Source organism: Rhamphochromis sp. 'chilingali' (assembly GCF_963969265.1).
Source record: "Rhamphochromis sp. 'chilingali' genome assembly, chromosome: 10".
Lineage (NCBI taxonomy): Eukaryota > Metazoa > Chordata > Actinopteri > Cichliformes > Cichlidae > Rhamphochromis > Rhamphochromis sp. 'chilingali'.
Window position 1 is genome coordinate 18,833,243 of NC_137937.1, and position 13,821 is coordinate 18,847,063.

General features: G+C 39.8%; 1 protein-coding gene across 2 annotated transcripts; it reads right to left on the minus strand.

The window, feature by feature from the left end:
- Positions 1-176: 176 nt before the first annotated feature.
- Positions 177-12,625, minus strand: vcana (versican a). 2 transcript variants are annotated; one of them, XM_080893356.1, is made up of 8 exons: positions 7,365-12,625; positions 7,153-7,266; positions 6,924-7,037; positions 5,526-5,684; positions 5,166-5,248; positions 3,007-3,151; positions 2,709-2,891; positions 177-1,129 (listed from the first exon to the last, which is right to left on the minus strand). In XM_080893356.1, exons 1-8 carry the CDS (start codon positions 12,613-12,615, stop codon positions 1,113-1,115), a joined length of 6,066 nt encoding a protein of 2,021 aa, XP_080749482.1. In that variant the 5' UTR covers positions 12,616-12,625; the 3' UTR covers positions 177-1,112. The 2 variants fall into 2 exon arrangements, with proteins under 2 accessions (XP_080749482.1, XP_080749481.1); XM_080893355.1 differs by having other exon boundaries at positions 177-2,086; positions 7,365-12,624.
- Positions 12,626-13,821: the final 1,196 nt, after the last annotated feature.

Here is a 13,821-nt window from a genome sequence, read left to right on the forward strand (position 1 = left end):
CTTCATTACCTGGCTTCTGCAATTTTGCAGCACATTTCCTATATAATAAAAACTCTAATCATAATAAAGAAAAGTGTAATAAGACTGCTACACTATCAAAACATTACAAGAAGGACAAACTCTGGACTAATTAGATCTGAATAAGATCTGCAAAAAATCTGGTCAACAAATTTAATTTTGTAAGTAAATAATCTTTATTTTATTTCATTGGTGATTTAAAGCAGGAAAAACAACAGTTAAAAAACAGTTTTTTTTTAAATTCACAAACGTACCAACCATTCACATTGTAAAGTAATCTTTAAAAAAAGAAACACTTATAAATATAAAATCATATTATGTGCACATCAAGGCTAAAACACACAGACAAATACTCAGACAACAAAACAACATTTCTCCTCAAAAAAAAATTCACGTCTGTTAATGTTACAGAACAAAATCGATGCAGATTATTGCTGATGTGTGTCTCTGAGTTCTTTGGTCCACTGTTGCCATTAAAGTTGAAAAAAAAAACAAAAACAAAGAAGAAGAAAGAAAAAGAAGAAGGCATGTAAATGGATCATATTGCTGAGTAATTACTTTTAGATTGTTAGCATGCAAATGTTGCCGGCGTCCTGGTGAACAAACAATAAAAACATTTAAAAAGAATCCCCGTGAGGCCCAAGTGACAGAATCATATTTCATCAGTAAAACAAGTAAAGCAATCAAGAGCAGCTTGAAAATAAATTATACGCATCTCTGCCTAAACAGCTGTTACGTTCAAGTCTTTCTGAGTGATTCACAAAATACATTCTCTCAATGACTGATCTTAATTGACCACAATAACAGAAACAATTTTTTTAGAAATCATACCAAAAGAGAAAAAAAAAAGACTTACATATAAGCTACCCCACAACAGATGACAGCAAGAGTCTTTGGTGTGTGATTATGCACAGCATTAGTTATATAAGTTATTGTAAACATGCTGTTGTGACTAATTAAAGGGTATGCAATGAACATATTTGAGCAGAAAATAGAGGCTTCTTGAGCTACACTTTCCTTTTGAAGTAGACGATAGTCATCAATTTCCATCTGTTGATAAAGGCTTTGTCGATAGGCACTTAGAGAGCAATCTTTCATATTGAACTGTCTCCTACAAAAGAAAATGTCAGTTACATTTTTTAAAATCTATCTATAGAAATCTATTTATAAACATTTAGTCTGACATATATCTGATGACAGCAGGAGAGAATGAAAGGTGATAATTTGATACTAAAAGCTGCCATCACAAAGAAGCTGATAACCAAGCAATCAGTGAAAAACTTTCCCCAGACTTGTGATATTTTAATCTAGAATGTGAATAACTACTATACAGGAAACCTGTCAAACCATGTCAGGGTATAATTTGCCCCTTTATAGAATGAGCTATAAATTCTGGGAAAAGATCTGTATGTAAGAAAGTTTATAGCTCTTTGTATGCAACATAATGTTTAACTCATGCGATATGAGTTCTTTGCAAGCGCAATAAAAAGGAAGCCCAAATTAAAACAGCACAATATTAATGTTTACATGAGCAGTATAATCTCTTTCTTTCTATTAGAAAATGAACACTTGCATAGATTTTAAATAGCCCAGTTGATTTTAAAATTGACTAGACAACCATCATGAAAAAGGGTGATTTTAGTGTTTTTTTTAAGTATGATAAGAGTAGTTTTTGCTTTTCCAGTAGCCAGCTGAAACTTTTTTTAATCCACATTGGCATTATTATAAAATAGTGCCCCTTGATAAGAAAAAGTCTTGTATCTACATGTCTATAAAAGGCACTTTGTAAGATTCCATTGACAAAAACTGCAGGTTGTTGTTTTTTTTCTTTGATAAGTTTTCTCATGTGCTTTTTTTTTTTTTTTGTTCTTTTCAAACAAGCATCTGGCACGTGCTCTCGTCTCAGGTGTGCCGTGTTATTTCCACTTATGTTCTATTTTGTGTCTCCTTCCTGGTCGGAGCTGATGACGAAAGTGGAAGGACTCATCTTGCCAGTTATTGAAGTTGTGGATGCTGTAGAGACTATTGTGCTGATGCCTTCTGATAAAGGTCCTCTGATAGCTTGAGGCTGTTGGGGGGGAAAAAATCCCATTTTAGCTCTCAAACTATAATTATTTGTCAAAATCTTACACATTGGATTAATGCTGAGTAGCAAACTCAGTAAATAGGTTTATATCTTATTAAATGCACAAAAATATATGTTGTTCTCTGTGCTTCAATATTACAATGAAGGTCAAATTTTGTTGTTGGCTGATCAGGAAAATATATTTTAGCCAATGAAAACTCGAAACGAAAAGTATTTATTTAGAACATAACCACAGCTGTTTTAAAGCAAATTATGAATTAATTAAGCATTAACTCTTTCACCCATAAAGATAACGTTGGACAACAAGAAAACATTTAATGACAAATTTTGAAAATTCAAAAACCATGCACTTCAGAAATAAGGGTTGCTCCTAATAGGCATCTGAGGGCAGTTAAATGCCAATGTATTAAGAAAATATGATAAATATTCAGGGCTGGGACAAAATGCAAAAAAGTAACAACTTATAAATAAATGCAAGCATAAAAATGTTAAATGAATAAATAACATACTAAATGTTATATTTTTTTTTTCAGTTTTGGCACTTTTGGCACTCCATATGTATCAGAGTAATGTCTATCTATTGAGAGCAACAGTGTGCACTTACGGTTCATGCAGCTGATTTTCGGGATATCCCATCGTCCATTCCCACGACAACGGATAGTTGGGACATGTCTCTGAATAAAGCCTATACGGCACTGGTACCTCACCAGCGAGTTGATCTCATACCGTTCACGTGTCTTCCCAAAGGAACGTGCATTCTCTACCACAGGAGGCTGACTACAGGCCACTGTAAACCAGACGAGACAAAGGCATTTGATAAGGAATTTTACAGGAACTATGGGTTTTCATTTTTACCTTAAGAAATTTTTAAAAAGTGGATTTTTTGTTTGTTTGTTTTTTACCTGTGCCCTTCTTGCAGGTGAAAGTGAGGTGGTAGTTGCAAGGAACATCATTCCACTGACCATCCTCATGCCATATCATCACCACACAGTCCTCGCCAGCAGAGAAGAAGCTGTCAGGCTGGTTGGGCCTCCAGTTTTCATATTGCTAAAATAAGAGCAGGCAAGAGTAAAACATTACTGTTATTAAACTACATTCTAAGCCTAACAGCTTTGCTTTTTTATTAGTAAAATAGACACTATTTACAGACATTATCTATAGACACTCCTGTTGAAGGGTCACTGCAGCAGTAGCTCTTCATATTTGATTTGGCAGATTTTTATACCAAATTTCCTTCCTGACACAAGCCAAAAGGGAATAGTGTCTCCTCCCAAGATCGAACTGAGCATTTTTTGCTTGTTAGGGCAATGTGTATACCAATAGGCACTTGTACGGTAAAGGTTACCAAATCACTACAAATATTGTGCCTGCTACATATCTCGCTAGAAAAAAGTGAAGCCAAAATCCTTTTGTTTTTCCTTTTCCTTTTCATAATTGCAATTCTAATTACTGTCCACAAGAGGGAGAAAGTGTATCTTTATGTAGGCCAATTCTGAGCAAACCAGACTCAAAGGGCAAAAATGAAAGGTTTATAAAATGGGCTCATAAACTTTGTCCAGAGAGGAGCCATCTGCATTATCCTGATGTAAATGTCACAGTAACCTACTATTTACACAAAAAATAAGAGTAGCTTGGATTTTATAGTCAGTGCAGTCTACACCCCTGATTCAGTATCGCATACTTGGCATGACTGGTATTCCGTGTAACAACTAATGTGTCTTTCACACAACAGAGTTTTGGGATAACGGACAACCATTAGTATGTGATGTCTTTTCATCATTAGCTGACATGTCAAGCGTTACGATTGTACATCTCCAGGAACAAAATTCCACAACAGCACATGTACGTTCATACATTAATACAGCATACACACAGCTGCAGTGCTGCGAGGCATTCGAGCTGGCATCGGTGCTACCTGCAGTCTTTCAGCACATTCTAGGTTCAAAAGCTTTCTTCAAAGCTGTGACAGACCCCCACCCCCCTCACCCCACCAATCATGCCTTGAGGCTCCGCTGCTCTCTCATTATGGTTAACAAACATGCTCTGACTTCCTGCTCAGCTTGCTTCAGGTTAACAAATGGCTGACCCATCAACTCCTCAGCAGGTCTGCATCCTCCTCAGAACATTCAAACAAACTTTGATCACCCACACCTAAACACACATCCGAAGATTTTCCAGCCTATGTGTTTCAATTCTCTATAGTAATTATTTAATCACTGGTCTTTTCTTTTGCCGTTGTAAATAGTTCACAGTTATTTAAAATCAGTCTTATTTATTACATTTAAGTCCACTAGAGGTGACCACCCACACAGACCCCCTGGGCACCCTCAATCCAGTGTATTTTTTTTTTTTTACTCATTCTACAGCTGAGCACAGGTGCTGTCCATCTGTGTGTCTGCCTGCTTTGGTGGCCTTTTTCCCTGGGTGGTTGCCTGTTGGTTGGGCCTGCTCATGAGTGTGGGGGATAAAGAAGAAACATACCTGTCTACGCCTGACAAAGTCCCCTCTCCGCTGTGTCACTCACACCTTCATCACCCCTCATTCTTTCAGCAGTGAAACAGCCTCCAGGCCTGTGCTTATCTTTTAACCCCCCCCAGGCTGGCTCAATGCTTCCTGCCTTTCTCTGGGTCTGGAAGGGCATCTTTGAAGCAAGAACGTCAGTGTGTGCAAATCTTAAGCACACTATATATTGTATTTAGTTTCTTTTCTGTTTAGTGGACAGCAGCTAGAAGGACTATAGCAAATATTAACTCTAACTTTTAATTAATTAATTTATTTTTGCTTTGTGGAAGCTATTTGTTTTTCTACACAGAGCTCATACTCATTAAAAGGAGTTAAAATGAAATACACCATGTTCTCCATCAGATTTATTACCACAGCGGTCACCGGGGTGTAGTGACATGAGGCGGAGGAGAATGCGTCATGAGAACAGCAATGCGACTCCCAGAAAGGAAAGACCCTCCCTAAATGACTAAATCTGTCAACAGCATTGCGCATATTTACACTGCTCCGGTGCCATGTTTGTTGAGTCGATAATATGTAAGAAAGCATCCTGTCTTACCATAGGGCAACCATCGGTCCAGCGGAAGTCGTTGTCATACATCTTATCATTCAGGCCGATCCACTGGTAGTCCTGTCCAAGACCTGCCAAGTAAAACACAACCAGTTACATTCCTCAGTTGGCCTATTTCCATTTTAGGACTGGTAAGTCAGAGAAAGCAGGAGAAAGCCCAAGATAACGTGGATGTTTTCATTGCTCGAACCCTTATCTTGCATAGTCTCTACCCAAACACGTATTTGTTCTTGAGTTGGCTTTATGAGAGAAAATTTCCCATTAATTAGGTTTTTTTTTTTATTAAGTATCATCTTTATCACATTAATCTAAAGTATTGTTAATTATTTACACCTGTCGTGAACTTACGGTTGACATATTGTTGCTCCTCGTGGGACAGGATGCTTGTGAGATGAGCCCCGTTGATGCGGCACTCTCTCTCTGCTGTGTCCCAGTTTTTCCTCTGAGGGAAGTACTTGTAGCAGTGGCCTTGAAACTTATGCCAGCCGTAGTCACATGTTTCTGTATCTGATAGAAGACAGAGTGACAGAGAATGAGGTATACAGAAAACAGAAAGAGATGTGCAACAAATCAACAGACATGAAATAAACTGAGGAATAGACTTTAGCTCTTAATTCAATCCATGTATCAGTCTCACAAACTAACATTTATGGCATTATCTAATCTAGGCCTTACACAGGAGCAAACTGATCCATCAGACCTTGTGTTGGTGTATGTGATTCTGCATAAATCAGAAATGTGATAAACTAATGTATTAGTTCAGCCATAAACAGATCAGATGTATTTCAAACTCTGAAGCTTTACTCTTTTAATGGCATGTATTTCTAAACGTATACACTTTAGTATAGAGTCCGTTTATCCGTCCCCTCTCCTTAATTCAGCCTTGGAAGTCTAATACACAAAAACATAGGTATAATCTTTCTTTAAGTTCTACATCAAGTTTTTTTTTTTTTTTTGGCAAAACTTAGTCAGACAGCAGCTGTGTCTGAGTAAAATATCTGGGTGGGATTCACTGTTGAGTGACTAACAAAATTTAGGGTGTAGACACTGGTCAAGAGACATCACCCAAGGCACATATTGCCCTGGTTTCAGCACACTTGGTGTAAATATATGGTTCAACTGGTAACAGTAAAATAATTTTTTCTTAAATATTCCAGAACTCCCTTGTCCAGATAAACTTTTTTAAGCAAGAACTCAGAGACTTCATTGTATTTTCTAGTCCAGTAAAGTTGTCTTAGATGGAAATATAGTGATTTGAGATCTAGCATGCATTTACTCTGACTGGATTCAACTTGATGACAACAGGCCATATCTTTAAATACTAAGAAACTGAAATCTTTGGGAATTCAAGGGGTTTTGAAGTATGTTAGCTACAATGAGACACCAAAAAGAGACAGTAAAAAAAAAGCTGTGGTGATGAAATAAAGATGTTGTTGATTAGTCAGCTGACGCCTGAGGACGAGACGTCGATCAGCTGCATGCAAACAGTATGATTATATTTAATGTGGCGTGTCTAAACATTTTTGTGGTTCACTCAACTGAGTAATATGTTAAATGTCTAAATACATAGTCAAATATAAGAGGCTATAATGTTAACATTTTGTTTCTCTCTTATATGTGCTTAGCACTAGCTCAATTTGGATAATTGAGACCAGCCCAGAAATAACTGATGAGTTTTATTAATGGGAAAAATAATAATAAGAAAGAATCTAGAGAGAAAAATTGTTAAATTAATTTCAAACTTACCCTCTTCACAAAACAGCCCAGCATAGCTCGGGAGACACACACATGTGAAAGAAGCCAAGCCATCGACACAAGTGCCTCCATTGCGGCAAGGGTTTGATTCACACTCATCAATATCTTCATAAGAAACAGACATAATCAATAGGAGCAGATGAGCAAAACAACTTGTAGTCCCAGAAATATTATGTTCTTTTAGCAGTGCTTCATGTGAGCTTTGCAAGAATTGTCCTACCTATTTCACATTGATGACCACTGAAACCAGGAGCACAGTGACAGGTATAGGTGCTGCCAATCCTCAAGCAAGAGCCTCCATTTAGACAAACATCCTCTGTGCATGAGTCAATTCCTGATGGCAAAGTAAAATAAAAGTCGAATTAAACAGAAGTTTATTGGAGTATTCATTTTTTTTGCTCTATTTCAGTGCCAACTTAGAAGGAAACTTACCAGAAATCTCCATAGTCTCGCCAACAACAGTGTGTCCCAGATCAAATCCTCTATTAGGCGGTGTGGTTGTTTCCTCCTCTTTTATTGATGGTTTTCCTTCAATAACTGATGGTGGTGCAGTCATGTCACTGCCCTGTTTCTGGTCTTGCTCAGAAAAGGTTGATGGTGTGGTTGATGCAATTGTACCTAGCTGATTTTGCACCTGGGCTGGTGATACTGTCTTGAATTGAGTGCTGGTTGGTATTTCAGTGTAAGGAGAGACACCTATGTCACCTTTCCCAAACGTGACATCAGCACCTTCCTTCTTTGAAGCTTCTGTAGCATTTACCTTAAATACTTTCTTGATTTCATCTGGAGATAGAGCCTGTTCTATACTGATGATCTTTGGTGCCTTTGTAGTCATCAGTTCATCAAATACATCATCAAAGCTGGGGGATGAAATCCCAGAACTTACAGAGCCACTTTCAGCCTTATCATTAGGGACAGAAGGTGACTCATCATCACCCAGCTTAACAACACTTGCTGTAGTCATGCTGTTTTCTTGGAGGGTAGAGACTGATTTTCCACTGATTGTGGTTGATGCCGTAACCATGATAGCTTCTGCTATTACCTTTGAGTCAGGTGTTTGAGCAACAGATGGTGGTGTAGAAATTAACACTGTATCATTTTCTAGTGTTTGGTTGTACAGGGGATCTGCTGCCACCACATAAGGATTTAGTGCTTCATAATCTGGTTGTGGATCAGTTAGACTGAGGTGAGTCGTTGCACCACTTGAGACCTGATCAACAGCTGGTTCAACTGTCCCATCTGCTACCGAAACACGGTCGTCTTCAGAAACAAAAGCAGGTGCAACTGTTGATACTGCAGTCTGGCTTGTGACATGATTAGCAAATACAGGGCGAGTTGTGGTCAGTGATATATCATGAGAAAGACCAGGGTTGGGGCGGTGTGTAAGTGTAATTTCTGACTTGGCTTGTTCAAATAATTCCATGGGAGTTGTCAGTGGTTGTAGAGGAGAAAGAGTTGAGTCCAACTGAATGACAACATCTGGCTGTGATGGTGTTGAGGGGACATTTGAAGTGGGTATTGTGGTGATCATTACTGTTGTCTCTGAGATAGCTGTGCTTGTTATAGCTGCATTTTGTGACTCCTTTGGTTCTGACTCAAAGGAAGTTGATGTATTCAATGACTCAATAGATCTGGTCACAGCAGGGGGCTGTGTTGCATGGGCTGCAGTGCTGAAGACCTCATGGGATGTCTGACCTGAGGTTTCTTCAAAAGATTCTGACTCATCTGTTTGGGAGCTTGCCGGCTGAGTGGATAAAGTGCTAGTAATCATAGTCTTCTTAACGGTCGACAAACTAGGAGTGACAGAGTCAGACCCAAAGGTGCTCAATCCCATTTCACTTGAACCTGCTGTAGAAATAATAATACTTGTTCCTGTTGATATAAACCTCTCTTCACTCTTCACTGGCGTCTTGGCATAACGTGAACTGTCTTCATCGGTTGAGGTGTCTCTCTCAGTCGATACTACAGCTGGCTTCTCAGTGGTAGAAGCAAGAATGGTAAGGGCAGGTTCTGTTATCATTTTGGGTGACTGGTCAGTAATTTCTGAAGTGAAAACCAACCCTTCAGTCTCAGTGGTAGAAACTGAGGACACACCTGAGGATGGAGTCCTTTTTGTTTCAAATGAAAATGAATAAGTTGCTTCACCTGAGATCTCTAGTGATGCGTCTACAGCGCTTGACACTGCAGGAGATCTTGTGTCAGTAGCTATAGTTTCTTCTTCTTCTTCACTTGGAGGTTTTGGAGTTGTAGATTCTACTCCAACAGGCTCCGCTCCTGTCCCCATATGAGATGAAGTTATAATAGCATGAGGAGATGTTTTCTGGATGTCACTGTCTGAACTACTTGAAATTTCCCCTTTCAATGTTGTGACTGTTAATGCAGTCTGGGCAGTTACAACCATAGCAGTGCTTAACTTCTCACTAGACAACACTGGGCTCACTGTGGCTGGCACATTTTTCTCAGAAGAGATGCCAGTGTGGGGAGTAGGCATGATCTCAGACCTGGCTTGCTCAGTACTAAACAGTGAAGAGGGTGTAGATGTTTTTTCAGTCATCCAACTTTCCAAAGATGATGCTGAAGGTTTCTCTGAGCTTTCTTGTGCAAAGTCATCAGAGTCACCTGAAGAGTCGTCATCAGATGTTTTACTGGTGGATTTCATTGTTCCAGGTTTAGTGGAGACTGGTGCGACAGTGACTGAAGGTTTAGTGGTTTGTGTGAAAACGGATGAACTTAAGGTTTTATCAGTTATGCCGTGACTTGTAGCTGTTAGAATTACGGGTGATGCTGTCGTATATTTTTCTTTTTTAACTGTGGTGACCACATAATCTTCACTAGTCACTAAAGTGACAGAGGTAGAGTCTGCTGTTTCCATTAACATTTGAGAAGAAAAAGATGAGGAAGTGGAAATCTCAGTAGTGTCTCCTTGGAATTGATCAGAAATTGGTTTGGTAGTCTCAAATGAGAAAACTTTGTGTGTTGTTGTAACATCATAGATTTCTCCAGAGCTTGACTGAGTGGACACGGAAGTATCTTGTGTGGCCTGCACCAACCTTGTGACATTTACTTCACTTGATGTTTCTTCCGAAGAAACGTCTTTCACAGGTGACGATTCTGAAGTGAACAAGTATTCAGAAGATGTTGAGGCTGATGATGTATCACTGGCTGAGGTTGGTGTAGGACTCAAAAATGTGTCACCCACAGTCCCTGAACCCTCTGGTTCTTCTGTAACTTCCAGCTTTTGAGTTATTGTAATTGCTGTGACACCCCCAGCTTCCTCTGTCAGAATAGTTGGATAAAATGAAGAAGAGGGAACCACAGACATCGTATCTGCATCAGTGATTGTATCATCTTTGGTAATAAGCTCTGTACTGTAGCTGTCTTCTCTCATACTATCTGTAACTCCAGAGAACAGTTTATCTTCCTGTTGTGTATCCTCGATGAATATGATAGATGTGCTGGTTGATGTTTTGGATGCATCCAGAACTATGGTCGGTGTTTGTTCAGTTAGTCGAGTCTTGGCTTGGCTCCTGTCGGGAGTAATAATCTCAACTTGTTGATCTGTAACGCTGTGATATATAACAGTGGGAACTGGGGCAGATGTTGATGTAAATTCATCTTGTTTATGCTCACTGCTCAAGCTTTCTGTGCTGAAATCAACAACAGTGTGATTATATATTAAGGCATCAGTTGTATGGGAGGGCAGGGCTGTAGAGGGGGATTCTGTTGTGTGTTCAGCCACAGCAACCTCATCTTTCTCAGTGCTTGAAAGGGGATGATCTGTTGCTGGAGTAATTTTACTTTCCTGTGAGAAAACCCTGTTATCAGAGGTTGCTGTTGCTGTAGCAAAACCCTTGGTTTCACCTGCTGTTTCTGAAAATGTGGCAGTCTCCATCACTGAAGGCTTTAGGGTGAACTTCACAGTGGTTTGGTTGCCAGAACTCTCTACCTCTGTCAAAGTAAAATCTGGTTTTGGTGTTGATTTTTTACTTGTGATTGCATATTCTGTTGATGTGTACGACTTCTCTGTGGTGTAGAGAGAAGCTGCAGGTGCAGTAGATTTTGGAACATCAGCTGTTCCACTTTCATTAAGTCTTTTTGCTGTGCTTGTTGGTTTCTCTGTGCTGAAAATGGAATGGCCTGTACTCTCTGTGCTAGTAACAGATGTACTTTCATGAGTTGCTCCTATTATTCTTGGTTTGGTTGTGGGTAGAACTGATAATCCTGTGTCTTTTACTGTAATAAGCACGTCAGTGGTATGGCCACCTGGGTCACTATCTTCTGGAAACACTGAATTTATAACCGCTGAGGAAATTGTACTATCCAAAACTCCAGAACTCTCCCTTTCAGGTACTCTTGTGGAGGATGACCCACTTGAGTCATCGCCTGACCACTCATCTTGATCGGTGACTCCACTGCCCTGATCAGAAGTGTAAATCTCAGGGCTCATCATGCTTGGAGATTGAGTTGGTGATATAAATTCTTTGGTTACCTGTGTACTAGACTGAGGTGAAAATGCAACACTGACCATGTCAGATGTGCTCTGAGTCTCATCTGTTTCTGTCTCATCTGTTTGCACTTTAAATTCCTTGTATGGTTTTGTAGCAGTTTCAATTAATATCCCTTCACCAGATCCATCTTGACTTGATTCCAAATCAAAGTCTTGAGGGAAGCTGCCAGAGTTGTCCATGTCATTGTAGGCAGAGGTCATCATTGGGGTAATACTGGGTATTGCCATTGGCCGAAATGTTTTGAGTGTATAGGGACTAGATGTAGCAGTTGTAAATTCTCTATCACTTGAATGCTCTTCCCCAGTGAATACAGGTGTGTTTGATGGACTAAATGTTGTTACTGCTAGGGTTGCTGATTCCACAGAGGGCTGTTCAGGTGCTGTTTCATCTGTGTATGTTGATGTGTAATCTCCTGAGAAGTCTGGGTCGGGAAAATGACCTGCTTCTGACTCAAACTGAGTAGTGGCAGAAAACAGAGGAGCATCTGTAGACTGCCCGGTCATGAACTCATGAGGTGAAATCATTGTACTGTGAGTCAAAGTTTTCAGGTTTTCAACTGTTGCTGTAAAGGATGTGTGTGTTCTTTGAGAGTCACTGAAAGTAGTTGATGGTGCTGATGTTGATGTCGTAGTCATGAAATCAAAAGAAACAGTGTTCCTTGTTGTTACCATCTCTATTGTTTCAGTTGAAGTTGTATCTGAGAAAGAAGATAACGTAAACATGTCTACAGTTTGGTCAGTTAATGTAAAGGGTTCAGGAGATAACACTGTGTTGTCAGTTAAGGGGTAAAGCAAGGTTTTCTCTGGGTGACTAATTAATGGAATGTCAAGTTCTGCGACTGGACTTGATGTTGGGGCCATTGTGCTGAGCGATGAAAAAGATGGAGGAACTGCATTGACAAAGGCCGGTATATGGGTTATCTCATCATGCGAGCTCCACTCTTCAGTAAAGGAGTTAGTTTCATCTCTTGCAGTTGTGGTATAGTATTTGTCTGTTCCAGATGACATCGCATCTGTATCAACATGTTGTGTTACTGCAAGTGATAGTGGTATTGACTCCACAGTGCTGGATACAGATGGAGATACGTCACTGAAAACAGAGCTTGCATTCAATATATCTGTGGTGTCATCACTTGAACGTTCTACATCCATTGGAGTTGTGTCCGAATAGGTCATTGTCTTATCAGTCAAAGGAGAAACAGAAGTCTTTTCTGTCTGATCTGAGAGAGCACTGGAGTAAACGTCAGCTGGAGTTGCTGTTGACTTCTCCGTGGTGAACAATGAGGAAGCTGTGGGAAGTGCAGTGAGATTTCTGATCATTTCAGGCGTCTGATCCCCTGAACCCTCTTCTGTTGATGTCAAAAAAGAACTTTCCTCTGGTGTTAATGAATATTCATCGAACTTGCTTGTGGTCACAGATTTTTGCGTACCAGATGACACTGATATTGGCTTCTGAGTACTGAAGACAGATGAGGATGAAGTAAAAGCACCTTTTGAAGTATCACTTGAAAGCACTGTTGTTGTTATGATGCTTGAGACTTCAGCGAAAACAGTAGTGCTGTCTCCAGAAAAATCTGTATCTGTGACACTCGGGAAGGATGTAGTTTCTGACTTCATTGTTGATGGACTGAAAGAAGCAAACGAGTCCATTACGGTAGGTTGACTGCTTTCCCTTTCAACCTCAACATCTGGAACACTGGTAAGGGATGGTACTTTAGTCTCATCTGTATCAACATGTTGTGTTACTGCAAGTGATAGTGGCATTGACTCCACAGTGCTGGATACAGATGGAGATACGTCACTGAAAACAGAGCTTGCATTCAATATATCTGTGGTGTCATCACTTGAACGTTCTACATCCATTGGAGTTGTGTCCGAATAGGTCATTGTCTTATCAGTCAAAGGAGAAACAGAAGTCTTTTCTGTCTGATCTGAGAGAGCACTGGAGTAAACGTTAGCTGGAGTTGCTGTTGACTTCTCCGTGGTGAACAATGAGGAAGCTGTGGGAAGTGCAGTGAGATTTCTGATCATTTCAGGCGTCTGATCTCCTGAGCCCTCTTCTGTTGATGTCAAAAAAGAACTTTCCTCTGGTGTTAATGAATATTCATCGAACTTGCTTGTGGTGACAGATTTTTGCGTACCAGATGACACTGATATTGGCTTCTGAGTACTGAAGACAGATGAGGATGAAGTAAAAGCACCTTTTGAAGTATCACTTGAAAGCACTGTTGTTGTTATGATGCTTGAGACTTCAGGGAAAACAGTAGTGCTGTCTCCAGAAAAATCTGTATCTGTGGCACTCGGGAAGGATGTAGTTTCTGACTTCATTGTTGATGGACTGAAAGAAGCAAACGAGTCCATTACGGTAGGTTGACTGCTTTC

What these genes read in the sequence shown, in the direction of transcription:
- vcana (XM_080893355.1), bottom strand. Translation starts at nt 12,615, where the DNA reads ATGACCTATTCGGACACAACTCCAATGGATGTAGAACGTTCAAGTGAT. An exon ending in TGGGCTGTTTTGTGAAGAGG is followed by an intron (nt 5,685 to 6,923) that starts GTAAGTTTGAAA and finishes GTCTTCTATCAG; the next exon opens with ATACAGAAACATGTGACTAC. An exon ending in GGACCGATGGTTGCCCTATG is followed by an intron (nt 3,152 to 5,165) that starts GTAAGACAGGAT and finishes CTCTTATTTTAG; the next exon opens with CAATATGAAAACTGGAGGCC.